This window comes from Lates calcarifer, linkage group LG15 (assembly GCF_001640805.2).
Source record: "Lates calcarifer isolate ASB-BC8 linkage group LG15, TLL_Latcal_v3, whole genome shotgun sequence".
Taxonomy (NCBI): Eukaryota; Metazoa; Chordata; class Actinopteri; family Centropomidae; genus Lates; species Lates calcarifer.
In genome coordinates, this window is record NC_066847.1 from 25794904 (window position 1) to 25811610 (window position 16707).

The 16707-nt window shown below is 38.8% G+C and overlaps 1 protein-coding gene across 2 annotated transcripts in view; it reads left to right on the plus strand.

The window, feature by feature from the left end:
* The window catches only part of adcy2a (adenylate cyclase 2a), a 68568-nt gene that overhangs the window by 4163 nt on the left and 47698 nt on the right, over positions 1-16707 (plus strand). For both annotated transcript variants that reach the window (XM_018685286.2, XM_018685277.2), the window contains exons 2-3: positions 3089-3762; positions 6983-7180. In XM_018685286.2, the coding sequence (XP_018540802.1) occupies positions 3214-3762; positions 6983-7180 (747 nt within the window). In that variant the 5' untranslated portion in view covers positions 3089-3213. The remainder of the gene's footprint in view (positions 1-3088; positions 3763-6982; positions 7181-16707) is intronic.

Sequence of the window (16707 nt, forward strand, 5' to 3'; positions counted from 1 at the left end):
ATTTTTGGCAAAATCAAAGTCCACAGAAAGTTACTAATTTCCAGTAGCTTTGTATCTCTTTGTGTACTGTTACTTTTATTCATTACATATTGGTAAGAGAAAAGCCTGACTGAGGGAACATGTAACAGAATGTTGGTATTTGTCAAGCTCATTACAAAAATGACATTTCTGAACACATTTATACAGCAAATCATATTTCTCATTTTTATTATTGGCCAAGACAGGGAGTCAGGCTAGCCTGAATTATGTCAAACAAAAAAGCAATGTTGTTGGCAATAATGAGAACAGTGATAAAATGGATTTGAGTCTGCATAATGAAACAATAGTTGTGTTCCAGTTCCATTCAACAGTCGTACAGTGTCATAATCAGAATCAGTGCCAGTTTTAGCTCAACTTTAATCAAACCTTATTTGTTATTATGAAAATAATTGTAATAATTCTACTAATTGTCTCCGTATGGTGTAAGCAATATGGTTGTTATTTTTGTAGTTTTTTGATAATGGGAATGAGTTTGCACTTACTTCACTACTTGTGCAAGACTGCATTTTCCTGCAAAGGGAACAAAAGATGTTAGAGAAACTCTGGCATTTCGACTAAGATGTCCTCATCACTTATAACTTGATGATGAACATGATTCACATCAAACTCTATCAATAATATTTAGGTACAGGAGAGAAGATGTGAAAAGAGAAAGTAAGAAGAGAAGGGGGTGTAAGATGGTAGAGTAAAGGATTAGGAAGTAGGTTGAGATGGGATGAGCTTGCCAAGGGAGGATGAGAGGTTGGGTGGAGGAAGGGAAAATGAAAGGCATGTGGAGAAAAGGAACCTGAGGGCCTGGGATAGAAAATGGTGTAAGGGGAAAATATTGGATGAGGTAAGTTGTTGAGGTTCAAGAAATGGAGGCAGATGTTTTAAGACCTGAGTGTAGGAAAGAGAATTTTGATGGAGAGAAAATGAAAGGTTGCATTTTAGTGGGTTGGGACAGAATGAAGGGTGTGAAGGATCAGAGTGAGAAGATGAAGATTGTAATTCACAAGCAGAGGGATATTGGTGGAAAATGTGGGGGAAATGTGTGAGAATGACATACGAAGTGAAGGCAGCAGAGAGCAATAAGAGAAAGGAGGTGAAAAAAAGGGCACGGTGATGTGTAGGGAGTGATGAAGATCATGAAAGAGAGAAGACAACGTGGTGCCTGAAAGGGTAGATATTTTTTTTAACTGCTGTCCACCAGTGCTTGAAATAAAAGCATCACTACCACTCCCATTATCTCCAACATCAATGTTACTTGGAAGGAACCAGTGTCATGTTTTCAAAGCTATTTGCTGTGTTTTGCTTTACTTTCCTACTCTGACGGATATATAATACAGAGCTTTAATTTTGGAAAACATTTATCTTCATTTCTAAATTGGTAATAAAATCTACAAAATGAATGCCCATACTACGTAAATCAGATAAGATGAAGCTGTAATGATCCCTGTGGAGAAATTGGGTCTTTTGTAGGAGCGGAGAAAAGGATATAGATAAGGACAGAAACAATGCAGACTGTAAAAGATAACAAAATAATTACAACAGCATACACTGAGATACCAAGTAGTTAATTGACTGTGAGTGTTTTTGAAGGTTCATACAGATCTGCAGTGAACAGAGGAGATTTTGTCATCCACACAAAAGGCTAGTTATAAGGACTGGTCTGTTCACCACCATAATTCAGTTAAGGTGAAGGATGTAAATTCCCTAATTGGTTATTAACCATCATACGTTAACATTCTGCTGTGCTGAAGTTGCCACTGCTCTGTGATATTCATTAACCCTGTCTTCACTCAGATTTCCTTTTGCTGAATTTGCTCCTCACTGGGGACTGTGCTGCGGATACAGAACACTGGAAGCTAAGGCAAAAACACTGTTAAAATTGTTAATTCCTCTTTGCCCAGTGAATATCAACTAGATAAATTACTGATTTTTTGCATGCACTATGCACTTAATTCTTCTTGTTGCATTGCTTTAGGTTTCACAATCAGTTCAAAGAATACATCATTACACTGGTGGGTTGAGCACTCATCCCTCTCAAGATATCAGAAATCCTTTTTAAGTTCTAACTTGTGTTGGACAGTAAATATTTAATCAAAGAACTTGTCCTTGACATTCCCCTCTTTGTCTCGAGTACCCTCCTACAAATGTTACATTTTTCAGTTGTTTTATTGACATTCAAGCTGGTCTGGCATGTTTGTTTACTGCACACATTTGTATATGTCATCAGTCTGATGGGGGCAAAAGAGACATCCTGAATAGAGGATGTGGATAAAACATTTAATAAGGGATTCATCAATTAATTGCTTTGTGCAGTAATAGTTCAGCAATTAAAACTCAGCACTCAAATGAGGCAGTTTGTTTGTTTGTTTGAGAGGGGATTAGAGAAATCTGGAAGTCATCATTCATTCATCTTTACAAAAGCAGCACTTTGGCCAGCACCGCTTTCATCGTGTTTTGGCTGGCCAAAAGTGAGAATGTGTTTGTGCATGCGTGTTTTCAGGTGTGTGCGTGCAATATTTTAGGGAATGCCATGTGTGCATGTGTGCCCCCCCCTTTTTTTTCCTCTGCTTATTTGCACAAAAGAACTTAGAAGTCATCTCTTAGAAACCACTCAGTTGTAACTCACAGTCAAGCAAAGCAAAGCAAAGTGACGTTGCATCAGATAGTTTTGATCAGACTTTTGACTTTTTTTCAGTCTAAGATAATTTAATATTCTAAAATGTATTTGTGGTATTTTACCTCTACTGGTGGATAAATCTCCTTTGCTCTCCATTTTTGTGTATCTGCTATCAGGGTTACCTGGGTTATCTCAGTTCTGAAAATCTTCATTTGCTCACCAAGACTGAGCTGCAATTTTGAATGTCTAAATTGAGCTAAAACAGCCCCCCCCAACCTCTGTTTTCCAGTTTCTCAGTTCAGATAATGACATGACATTAATATCAGATAATGCATAGTGCATAAATGTCAGTGTAGTTATTTCCCCTCTTTATTTTCTTCTCTCACTTGCTGACTTCTCCTTACTGCTGCACCTTCTTTTTCTTCCTCCCCTCCCCCTTAGCCCCTTCCCCCTCCCCCTTCCTTTCACTTCCCTCCCACTTTTCTCTCTCACTCTAAAGAGCACGGAGTCTCTGCACTCCCCTTCATTTCCCGCTCCAACATGTTGGCAGGAGGAGAAAGAAGAGGATGCTGCGCTCTACCCTTGGTGTGTTCTTGCCACCGCTCCGGCCAGTGCACGCTGCCTCTGACTCAGACTCAGCCTCAGCCTCAGCCTCAGCTTTCAGTTGCCTCCGCCTGAAGGACTTCAGAGAGGAGGTGGAGGAGGAACCAAAGGATACACTGGACATCAGGAGCTCTCACACCAGGGTCCCTAACAGGAACAACAACAGCAGGAGAGTGGAACAGAGCTGCTCCTCATCTGTGGTGGAAACTACTAATACCTCAGCAGTGACCACCACCTCTAGTTTCACCCCCTCCTCTTCCTCCTTCTCGGCTCCAAGATCCATGTGGCAAGAAGCAATAAGGAGGAAACGATATCTCCTGGACCGGGCACGGGAGACTGGTGAAGGGGATAAAGGAGGAGGAGGAGGTCAGGAGAAAAGGAACAGGTCCCCGGACTGGCTGTATGAATCCTACTATTGTATGAGCCAGCAGCATCCACTGATTGTGTTTCTGCTGCTCATAGTGATGGGAGCCTGCCTGGCTCTGCTGACTGTGTTTTTTGCTTCAGGACTGGTAAGCTGCTCACACACACAGACGCATTTTGCAAATTAAAAAAGTACAAATAAGCAAACATCCAGAACCATACAAACATAAGGATGGCATTGTACTCCAGTATGATATGTTGTGTATCCTTGTGTGTTGGCTGTAAATGACAATAACAATATATGTAGGAAATTCATATCAAGAATAAGCTCTGTAAATAGTGAGGACAGGTACATGTAAGCACGTGGGCACACACACACACACACAAACAAACAAACAAACTCACTCTGCAGTCTCTCACATATTCTATAAGCATGCATAGAAATAGTATCATGCAAACTGGCTCTCTAATCGTGTGCAGAAATGTGCATAGGTGGACACACACACATACAGACACACGCACAAACAAAAATGCAGCTGGCTTGTCAAATACAATACATGGGCTACCCTCTCCCATAGACTCACACACTTACAAAACGTGCAACACCTATAAGCACGCACATGCACACTCTCACAGCATGCAGCACTAATGTGAAGAGAAGGGTGAGATAAAAGTGAGGAGGGGGGGGATAAGGGGCTTAGTTATTGTCTGAGCTCATGGTTGACTGAACTACAGAAGGGAGATCTGTTTCCCTCTGTCACTATTTTGACAGGATTATCTTTGCTCTAAAAACCTGAAAAATTTGGCACAGTGAAGGCAAGGCACTCTAAAATAAAAAGACATTCTGTGCTTTAAAAAAAACAAAGCATTATTTGTAAATATGCATTTTAAGAACCTGCCTTATTACATGTATCTAAAAAAGATTTTTTAAAAAGATAAAAGATTTTAGAGAATTAAGATAAAGCAGCACAATTTAAGGATTGATTTTTAAAGGATGTTCTGAAATAGCCTTACTATAGCTTATTGTATTTTTGCATTAGGAGAGTGCCTCTCCCATTTCCAGTCTCTGCTGAGTATCTTATTAAGAAGGGATTAGTCCAAAAAACGCTGAAAGACACAGTGAGACACAGAGGGCACTGACAGACACACACATCACACAGCGTCTCACAGAACTCATCCGAACACAATTAATTAATTGGAACACAATTATTGCAGCTAGACATTAATCAATAAATATGTATCTTATATGGTTAAGTTGTTCTCAAGCACTGTAACATAATCAAAAGACTGTGAGGTCAGTTACATCTGTGGATGGAGAGCTAGCCATTGCATTTCCTTGCAGGCAAAATACTTTTGCCTGATTAGTCCACAAATTAAATCCTTTACCAAAACGATTACAAGAGACAACAGTCTGTGGAAGAATCCTATTTAATCTGGCAACTTTTTCAACATTTTTTAGTCATTACCTTAGCCACATTTGGTAGTAGTACCCATGAATTATCTTATTTATATTTCCATTTTGGATTTATTATTTTATCTAGCTGGATGCATTTCTGTTAAAGCTGTGAAAGTATAATCTAACCAGCAACTAGAACATTAAGTATCAGTGCAGTGTTAGAAATATGGAGCCAAAAAGAAAGACTTTAAAATTTGAGGAAAATATTTCCCTGCACACAAAAAAATGTTGCACTTTTCCTAGCGGTGATTTTTGGGCTCACATTGAGACAAGCATTTCAAAATATGTCTCCTCCTGTTGGGCCACTGCTCAGTCTATCTGTCCTACATCTTCTTTTTACTCCATGCCAATGCTGTATCATAGGAATGACTTTTGCATGCCTCATTTTTTTTCTCTCCATCATCTTCTATTTCTCTCCAGTGTCATCTCTCACCACCTCATATATCTGTCTCTCTCTTTTATTTGTACCCTATCATCCCTTCATCCTGCTTGCTGGCTGACCTAAATCCTGTGCTGTTTTGGAGCTGTGCTCTGGGCGAGACAAACTCTCTGTGGCTCTCTGCAGCCACACACATCCCCTCCTGTCCCAGTGCATTGACTGTGTGCATGAGAAAGAGACTGAGAGAAGGTGGGGGTGGGGGGCTAAAGATGGAGAAAGAGAGAGATGGAGAAGAGAGGGAGCAGTGCAAAGAGAAGCACTGGGAGAAACAGATAGATGGTTAAGTCACTTTTGAAAGCAGTGATGGTAATATCATCAATAAAACCTGTTTTAGTGATTACAATTAACAGCATGTAAGACTTAATTTATATAATACTAGTTTATAAGGGAACATGAAAGTATGCATTCTGTGGATTATTCTGTGGATATTTGGAGCTCTTCAAGATCAAAAATTAATGTGCGACCAAACAAAACTGGGAAATGGTGTCACTGTGCAGCAAGGTCCTTTTTAATGAGTAAGAGTCAGCAGCACTCAGCCAATAACAATATGACACAAAACTATTTGGGGTTGAATTCTGAGTTTGATTGGTTGATATGAATGTATTTTAGCTGTGAGGATGTGACACATCTGTCATGTCCTGACCCTTTTCCATCCCCTGTTGCACCACTACAAAAGCATTGATGGGATGAAGCCTGGCAAAGGCAGGCAGCAATAATGACTCATTTTACTGTACTATCCTCCTACATCCACCTTGAAGAAACTCCTGAAATTTTTATTAGAACTTTGAGATCTAAGTGTGTTTCAGAAAGGCAGCAGGAAATCCATTATGAATGTGGCTTCAACTTTGCTACTGGTTAACAGTGGGGGCTTTTTAGGGTTTTTCTCACTCCATAAGATGTTCTCAGTTCAGTACAAAGGTTTTTTTCCCCGCTTTATATATACTAGATTTAACAATTAAAAAGTCAAGCTAAAGCAACAATTTTGCTGCAACTTTGTCTGTATTTGTTTACTGCCATTCACTCTTGTCCCAAAGTCTTGTGGCTACTGAAGGACATATTGAGCAAAAGGACATTTGTTTCATCTTATCACTTTGAGATTACATTCTAGGAAAAGAGGGTTTTCTTAGCAGTGACACCCTGTGTTTTTAAAAAGCAGGAAATGCTTCTCTGAGTGAGTCCCATGTCTGCCTCGGTTGTTTGTATTTTTAGGATGCTGAAGAGTAAAGATGGAGCTAGATGAGTGGGTTCTTGTAACACAGGATGTTTCATGCCCCCTTGAGAAGTCTCTGTCTTCTAAATGTTATTCTTTTCTTTATCTATCTCTCTTGGGCAAACTTAATTTTCTCTCTAATTAATTATTCCTTGCTTCTGCAATAAATTACATATATCTGTCTCTCTCTCTCTCTTAAATTTTTTGTTCATGTGTCTCACTGTCTCTCTCTCATGCTCTATTTTTTATCCTGTCCTTTTTCAGAACGTTGAGGACCATGTGGCCTTTGTAATTACTGTGCCCACGGCGCTGGCTATCTTCCTGGCTGTGTTTGTACTTGTCTGCATTGAGTCCATCTTCAAGAAGCTTCTACGTGTTTTCTCCCTGGTCATCTGGGCCTGTTTAGTTGCCATGGGTTACCTTTTTATGTTTTCTGGTGGGATCATCTGTCCATGGGATCAGGTAGGGCACATATATATTTTTTTATTTGTCTTAGATGAACATGTGGTACATTCTGTGTTTTATTTGATACATTTCTCCTGTTTTATTGGGTAGTTTAAAGAGATTTAGTGGCTTAAGGAATAGTCAGTACAACAGATTAGAAAATGACAACTTTGATTATACAGTACAGTTCACGGTTCATGTCTAAGACCAGTCTCTTGAAAACTAAATAGTTCAGTCTATCAACAAACCAAACATGGATCAAATCTAAGCACATAAACACTAAAGGAGAAATCTACACCAGATGATTTTTGATGTTTCTGATGCATGTTTCTTCTTGCATTCACTTGCTTTTTTTTCTTTTAAACTTGAGCTGAGTTCTCCTGTGGTCTGTGGCACCAATGGTATGATTTTGTTGGCTTTAGAAGTGTACATTTTGTAAGACTTAACCAGATAATCCTAGCCATATTCATACCTTGATCATCCCCACCTGTGGATGTCAAAGACCATATTTGTTTTTTCACAAGCTCTACAAAAGCATTTCCCTGATTGCCAGAAAGCAGCATGAAATCTGGTAGCAAGAGGAGCAAGAGATTTGACTTGGCTTTTATTCACTCGTCTTTTGCTCTGTTTTATTTGGCTTCTGCCTTATACCTAGAAATATACAGCAGAGCTACAGCATGAGAGAGTGGAGTGTAGATTCTCTCCTGTCAGTAGTGTGGAGTGTAGTTATAATGAACATGGATGAATGTGAAAGAAGACAGGGGGATATAGTTAGCCTGGAAAAAAAATCTCCTTAAGCTTTTATTTCATCTCTTGTGATTTCTGACCTACATTCTTAAACAGGCTGTCTTTTAAGTTTTGTATTGATCACCCACATGCTTGCGTGCTGTCTGGCATCTCATCATGTTTTTATGCCTGTTCTTTATGCTTCTGCTCAGTGAGTGTTGGCAAATACAAGTAAAAGTTATTCCTAGTAAAAACCCCTAGAGATTTAGTCAGGATTATATATATGTCCATCTGCTAATGGAAAAAAAAAACACAAACAGAAAACCCCCCTAACATTTAAGATCTCTTGACTTGAAATACACAGGGGCACTTGGGACAGTGTCCTGTCAACAAAAATATTATAATATAATATATTATAATATGTCGCCCTCACCAATATTAGTCATATGTTTATTTAAATAAAAAGACTGACTGCTGTTGCAAATCTAATTTCAAGCCAATTACCATTTAACCAGCCATTCACATTGTATTCAGTATTTTTCATTTAACACTTTTGTCTAAATTTTATGAAATGTCATTCAGTGGGTTTTCTTTATTTTTTATTATTTTCTACATTGTAGGTTAATATTGAAGACATCAAATCTATGAAGGAACACATATGGAATTTTGTAGTAAACAAAAAACAAGACAAACAAAAACATTCTGGTTTGTTAAACAATAAACTTCAAAGTAGCCTCATTTTGCCTAGATGACAGCTTTGCACATTCTTGGCATTTTCTCAGTCAGACTCATGAGGTAATCACCTGGAATGGTTTCCCAACAATCTTGAAGGAGTCCCCAGAGTTGCTGAGCACTTGTTGGCTGCTTTGTTGTCACTCTTTGGTCCAACTCACCCCAAACCATCCCATGTGGGTTAAGGTCGGGTGACTGTGTAGGCCAGGTCATCTGACGCAGCACTCCATCACTCTCCTCCTCACTGCAGAATGCTGCGGTAGCCATGCTGGTTAAGTGTGCAAGTGTAATTTTGAATAAATCACCAATAGTGTTACTAATAAAGCACCTCCACATCTTCACACCTCCTCCTCCATGCTTCATGGTGGGAACCATACAGGTAGAAACCATCCACTCACGACGAGGCAGGTGGAACCAAAAATCTCAAATTTGGACTAATCAAACCACAGTACAGATATGCACTGGTCCAATGTCCATTCCTTGTGCTTCTTGGCTCAAGCAATTTTCTTGTTCTTCTTCCTTAGAAGTGGCTTCTTTGCAGCAATTTGACCATGAAGGCCTGATTCACGTAGTCTTCTCTAAACAGTTGATGTTGAGATATGTCTGCTACTTGAACTCTGTGAAGCATTTATGTGGGCTCTAATCTGAGTTGCTGTTAATTTGCAGTTTCTGAGGCTGGTAACTAATTAAGTTATCCTCTATTGAAAAGGCAAGAATAAAGACAATGTAACTGTTTCACTGTTGTTGCGCTACATTTTATTTTTTGTTGATTAAGGTCCTTTGTCTCCTTTTTATACTTAAGAGAGGAATACAACTGTTTGTAAATTAAAAAACAACCGTATAACAAACAGTATGTAAAAGGTCATGAATGTTGTGGTGCCAATGTGCTGCCCCAGAACTTTCCCTATTGTTATCATTATTATTATTTGCTGCTAGAGCTGCTAAATTGAAGGTACAGAATTTGACTTGATGGCTAACACAGCATATGACAGAGAGCTGATAACATAGTCAACATAAATGCATAAATGCAGCTGCGTGGAATAGTATCACTGTTTGATTAGAAAACCACAAACAGATCATATATCAGTGTCATATTGATGAAAAATGCAGTCAGCTGGTGTTGGGAAAGCTTGGCAGATGTGTTGTGTGAAACTGCTGTAAATCAACTTGTGTATATCAATACATTATTTTTGTTCATGCATTTTTCAAGCTTCTTAGGGCACTAGGCTCATCAACTATGTCCCATATGGCCCTCTATATACCATGCTGCATCATATCAGTCAGAATCCATAAAAAAAAGTGCTGCTGACCTGAGACCAGTTTGGCCATAAAGTTTGTTATAGAGATTATCATTATTGTTATTTTTGCATGTTGCAGCATTAGTACAGGAGATAGGATTTATTATATATGTGAAGTATATATAAAAATTACAGCTGGTCATGTGGTCAGTAAACATATAGTTCACCTGCACATGGACTATATGTTTACAGTTCTTTCCAGGAGCTGTATACAGTAAACCTATATGTAATGTATATTACATTCTGTACCAGCATTACATATGCAGTTAAATGTGGCAGCCATATACACTACTCACAAAAGGTTAGGGATATTGTGAGAGACTCAGTGGATGTCAGTATGTCAGTAGACACACCTCATTTTGTTTTTTCCACGTAATGGTCTCACTGTGTACAGTGTGCCTTACACATTGGGGCACTCATGTAAATAACAATATCCCTAACTGATTGTGAGTAGTGTATATCCTGCAACAGGACTCATTGAAAACAGGACAGTACAATAGGTCTTCATCATTTGAAAGCTGCACTCATTCAGTGGAACTTGGCAAGGCAGATAAGACAGATGTCTAGTTTGAAGTCATGTATCACAAAAAGGTAGCTAAAGATATGCCAATTCATACATTATTTATTCCTTTCTTCTGCTTTTTGAAAATGTCAGGTGATTATGCCATTACTGCTCTCTGACTGCTGCATCTTAGCCCTGTTAACACTTATCTGAAGAGACATTATTGTTGACTGGCACTACACTGAATGTGTTTTGGGGGCTTGCTGCCATATTACAGGTAAAGAAATGTCTCAGTAGCATTCTCATATTGCTCCACCTTAGTATACTTATTAGTAGGCTACTTCAAGTATCAGTGAAACAAATGCAAGTCACATCTCTTTATGTAGCCAGTGGGGAAGGTTTTGAATAATATGTGTGGTGTTTGACAACAACCTGCATTAGCATTCTATTAGCCTGAATGTGGATTTTTAGGCCTCTCTTGAGACACACTAATGACTGTACTAAAAGGAATAGTTTTTCATATCTCTCAGGCTGAGAGGGCAGTGCCCAGTCTCCAATGATTACACTATAAAGTGACTTAAATTTTTATTTTGTCTTTTGATTTTCCAATTCTTTTGATGTTCTGCTTTCTTTCTTTATAGATCCATCTAACAGTCATAGAGAGTAATTTCTGCCCCTATTTAAATTACCATTAGCTGACTGGGTAGAGGGTGTTTAAAATGTGAAAATGCAATTCTCAACCTATGTGGTTTACAAACTCTAGTCTTCTCTAAAATGTCTGATCTGTAAACATTCAAAGCCATATTAGAGGCAAATACACTAATCTGCTGCCATTCATTTTTAAGCACACCTTGGCTCCAAAGGATTTACACTTTTACAGACAAAGAGGGTCAGGGAAGTTGTTGACGATGAAAATGACACACACATTCCAGTTTTCTCTGGAAGCACTTCTAGGCATAGAATATTTTGTTGAGTGTTGAGAGTGTTTTGATTTGAGGATGTTGAAAATTAATGATGAAACAAAATTTACTCTGGATTTCAGCTACATTAGTCATTTAATATACAATGAATTTTCAGAAATACCTGAGACCCTATGTTCAGTAGGGTTAAAGTCAGGTGACTTTGGAGCAAAGTCTGTCACAGTCAGGACTCCATGGTCTTCTTTGGTCCTCAAGTAGTTCTCGCAAAGCTTTGACATGTGTTTGTGGTCATTATCCTGCTGCAGTCTGCTTGGTCAAGGTGTAGTCAGTTCAGTGCAGTTGTCCATCTCCAGAGTAGGCAAAACACACCAGGACTTAAATATTCCCACCACCATGTTTCACAGTCTGTTTGATACACTGTAGTGTCATTCTTACTCCTTTTAGTCTCCATACATACACTCTTCTGTTTTTCACAAATCTCAAACTTGGATTCATCAGTAAATACGATCACCTATTACCAGTCATCCATTTTGAAATGCTGCTATTTCTTAGCGCACCCCAAGCACTTGGCCTTTTTACCCCTCCTGAGGGGTGGTTTACAACTGTTATTCATTCTCTCAGACCTCTACAAAACAGCCTTCTTTTGACCGTGCTTTTGCTGATTGGAGTCTTGCGTTCTTTATTTAGCAAATTCTATATCTGTGATGGAGTTGCTTTTCTATCCCTCAGAGAACTAAGCTTGATGTATTGATTTCCTGATGGTGTAGTAACTTCTGCTCTGCCTGATCGTGCTCTGGATACAACTGATCCCGTTTCTGCTAAGCATTTTGGAGTTAACATGCACTGCACCCTTAGAAACCTTTAGTCAAGCCATGATTTGACACTGAGAAAGCCTGTCTTTGCTTATAGTAACAATTCGACTTCTGACACTTTCACTTTTCTTACTGTCACAATGCTACCTCGTAAGCAATAATCTGCTGGAAATTTGAGGTGGCTGCAAGTTGCATTACTTGAACAAGCCTCTGATGATAAGATCAAATTCACCATGTCATGTTTCCATGTGCATCAATGGAAGGAGTGCAAGGAAGGAAGACTCAAGGAAATCTAACCTTTTTGTACAAAGGAGTTAAATTGGTCAGTGCCCCAAATGTGCTTAAATTTGATTGCTGACCGAGAGAGAGAGCAGAATCTTACATATTATTCTTTATTTACACACACAAACCTTGTGTTTTTACATGTTTCTGAATCCTCAAACTTTCTGATTATTTCCAGGTTTACATGTAAATATCAGCGATTTTCAATGCTTGGACCCAACTGTAAGTGTAGGACAAGGTTTTTGACATGGAGTTTCAACAGAATTAAATCAGCAAACCATTGTGGACTTCAACCTGAAGTAAAATTTAAAGATATTGCCCTCCTTGCTGTATAAGTTTTTTCACATGTAATCCTGGCTTTAGAATATGCTGAGCATTTGCTTATCAGCCAATTATATTAATAACCAAGTCTTTGAATCTATCACCACACTGGTGTTACTGTGCAGTTGCTAAGTGGGATGTCTACTCCAGAAAAGAAATGAAGGGAGGCAAAGTAAAAGTCAGTTAATTAAATGCTTTCTGTGGTGTAGCAAGGAGGTAACCATGAGAAGTTGGGAATGACAAAGCGTCATGCCCTCCCACTGTCTCGCCTGTCATGTATAGCCCTCAGCTCATTAAGGGTGATGGCTTTTGTCCCATGTCTTTCATACAATGTTGCTGTTGCTAGTCAGTGGATGAAAATGTTTCTGACCATCGTTACATGAGCAAAAAAGAAAAAAAAAACAGACAACAGTGATAACTGAATGACTTAAATAGATGTTGATAGCAATGTAGTCAGTGTAGAGTGAAAGGTAAATAGGACACACAGAAATGAAGACAGAAGATGCATGCATAAATGATTTTTAAATCATGGGATCTCTGTGTATCTAAGTATTTCTGTCTTACTTCTTACATGCTGACATACAGTGATGGGCTCTTGGTTCAGTTATAGTATACCATGTTAATGAAATCCACTGTTCAATTTTTTTTCTGCTCTGATGTTTGTGGGTTTGTTTAAATTATGTGCTCTAACACACACAAACATGGACGCTTTCACACATTTGGAAGCAAGTCCTGTGCTGCACTGTACAGGTACTGGTAGCACTTCTGTGCAGTGTATTATTAAACTAGCCACTACTTGTATAAATAACAGCTTCGTGTGATTATTGAATCCGTGAAGCTGTGTTGTGTTTTCCCATAGAGTTGAACTGTGGTTTGTGCTGCTGACCAAAATGGCCACTGGCCAAAAAGGGAAGTTCAGAATGAAGGAAGCTTTGATATAAAAATAGTTTCATCTAATTTTGTTCTTCTGGCGTTTTGAATTGCTCCACACAAGAGAAGCGGCGTGGTTTTCTGTCAGCTATGAGACAGAAGTAGATGGTGCAAATATGTTCCCTTGAATCAACTGTGTTAACATCCTATTTTGCAAGGGCAAACAAATGAAATTTCCCTCCTTTTCTAGTGTGACAGGGCACTAATGCCAAAGAAAGCAGCTGGCTTTAACAAATTTTATTGACAGAATAGGGATTTGATACACAGTGGAAAAGAATTCATCGTCGTGATGTCCGTTCAGGGCTCTTCATATGAATTGCCCCCCCCCCAAACTGGCAGTAGCAGTAGTGTAGAGTATTTTAGCAAAATAAAAGGAGAGGAAATGTGTTAAGATTCTTAAAACTTGTTGAGAGCATCATCTTTCATTTATGATAGTGATGATGATACAGGATGTGAGCATCATGTTTCTCCTGTCGCAGATTTTTGTATTTATTCATCTGTTTCAGTAGATGAGTAAATGTGCTCTATCCCCCCACTGATTACCAGCCATTTTAAGAAAACCTTGCAAGTGCAAGTCAATGTCAGCTGACAGCCACGAGAAAAGACTTACATCAAATATTTATTGACATACTCTACACCTACAGACTCTACACTGCATATAGTTTTAATTCGATTCATCATGGAAAAACAATTTTGCAACCACAGCATGAGGATTCCTTTCTAGTAATCATGCATCTTTTTCCGTAAACCACTAGTCAGCTAATGGAATTGAACAAGTCAGTGTTTCTAAATCTCATTCAGTATTTGAGCAGTTGATCAATCAAGATAGAAAATGTGGTTTTGATGATTAGTTTTCTGCAACATGGCGAGTTGGCAGTCTGGCATTCTTTCATATTTTAATTAGCTTGTGCTGTTTGCCTTGTGTTTCTGGCATTGCTATCCCATATTAAATTGGCTATAACAACGACCTCTGACTGTCACCGTTAATGAATGCCACCTAATATAGTACCAGAAAAACTCATGGGTTTCCTTTTTTGAAATGGAGCAAATCAGTATGTAGAGAAATTTAAGACATGCTGAAAAGTAAATCTGTAAATTATAACATCATGTGTTGCATGCCTGCAGTGAGCGAGAGAGCGAGAGAGAGAGCGAGAAGTTGTGGTAGGATGGTGGTAGTGTGAGAAAGGCAGTGATATGAAACAGGATTATCACTTAAGCACCATGACAAGAGACAGTGCTACAAATGGGAAAAACATAACAGTACATTTTGATTGAAGCATAGATTACACTGTAATTAGTATAGTAGTTGTCGAGTGTTGTTAAAGGGTCAATCTTAAAGGTCAAAGTGACCAGTGTTCTTGTCTAAAGATAAATTCACAGTGACAGCTGATAGTGATAACTAATCATTAATGGGGACCTAAAATGACACCAAAAATACATGTATAATCTTTTATATAATCAAACACTTGCTGATTAAAGTAGTTAACCATGTCTGACCAAATATAACACTGTCTTAAAGAAGGTGTGGTGAGTGATATGCAGTGTAAAGTGGAGGTTCAGTGCTGCCACTGCTTTAATAAGCTCTCTTTACACCTTAGCCTCTTCTTTCTTCTGAAACACACATTTTGGATCACCCTGGACATGCTAATGCACATTCTTTACAGCTCTATTAGGACACCTTTTGTATTGTCAGTTACCATTACCAAAACAGCAGAAGTGATTTAGACATAGAAGCCGTTTCTATACTCTACATAAGGTAAGGAACAGTGTTAGAACAAACTGTACGATCACCTGAGCCAAACTCAGATTCTCCTGCAGCATCAATTCTACATTATTGGAAATATCCCTCCCCCTCTTTTATTTTTTTTTTTATGTCAGTACATATTAGTTTCCACAAACCCCTTGCATGCAAACAAGCTGACTGGACTTCTTCACTGCAGGAAATAACATGATTCGTGGAGCTCATCCAAAGAGCTTGAGTCCAGATGGCACTTACAATTTAATATATTTCAATTACATTTTTGCTGCTGTTTGGACAAAACTAGTTGAGTTCCTTATTGTGCTCCAAATGTTTTTGAACTCCAGTGGCATGAAACAGCTTCCCCACATAGAGGACAGAGTCAGCTGTCAAAATAACAATATCATTTGTGTTGACAAGCTCTATAAGAGATGGTGAAAGAACAAGAGGTAGTTACAATAGAAACTGTACTGTCAAGGCAGTACGCTGTCAGGTAAAAGAAATAGCACAGAGGCAGATCCAGATATTCCCTCAGCTGTGTTGTGCTCACCATCCTGACTCTGCCAGAGTTAGTTTGTATACGGTACACTTTCCATTTTCAAACCCGAAATCAATTGGATGCTTATCCGCTTTCCACAAAGCCCTCTCTCTTTGCTGACGGTGGAAAGAAGGGCTTATCTGTGTGGTCCAGTCTTTACCCCTCACTGAGAGATGTCTGGACCCTGCCTCATCTCGTCCCTTCCTTCACTCTGTCTCTCTTGATCCCTCACTGTCTCTCAGTCACACACACATGCACACACACTCCTTTGTGAGTATACAGCCAGCCTCATTAGCCTGTTAAAGCGGGGGGGGGGTTGGTTCAGAGATGCAGGATAACATTTAAAGAGGAGGGGTAATTTTCTTAGATCAGGTTGAGGTTTTGACTCTGGGAAATTGTAAAATTACATAATTTTTGTGCTAAACACTAATTTATCTTAGGGATCGAGGTTGATCTGCTCCTACTGATTGGAAATTACAAACCAAGCACTTTGGCTGATTGTTTCTTATCTTCTGTGTTTATTTCTGTATCTTCCTATCCTATAACTCAGTAAAACATTTTTTTTAAAACTGAGATTTAGTTAGTATAGCTAGAGCATATCTGTCTTTTTAAGGTAAAATAGCAGACTGACACACAAAACTCTACATTGCAAATCTGTCTGTAAAGTAATCTCTGCCACAGACTGTGGACTAAAAGCCTGATGTAATCTGACACTCCATCTATAATTTGTTTTGTAAACCCTCCTC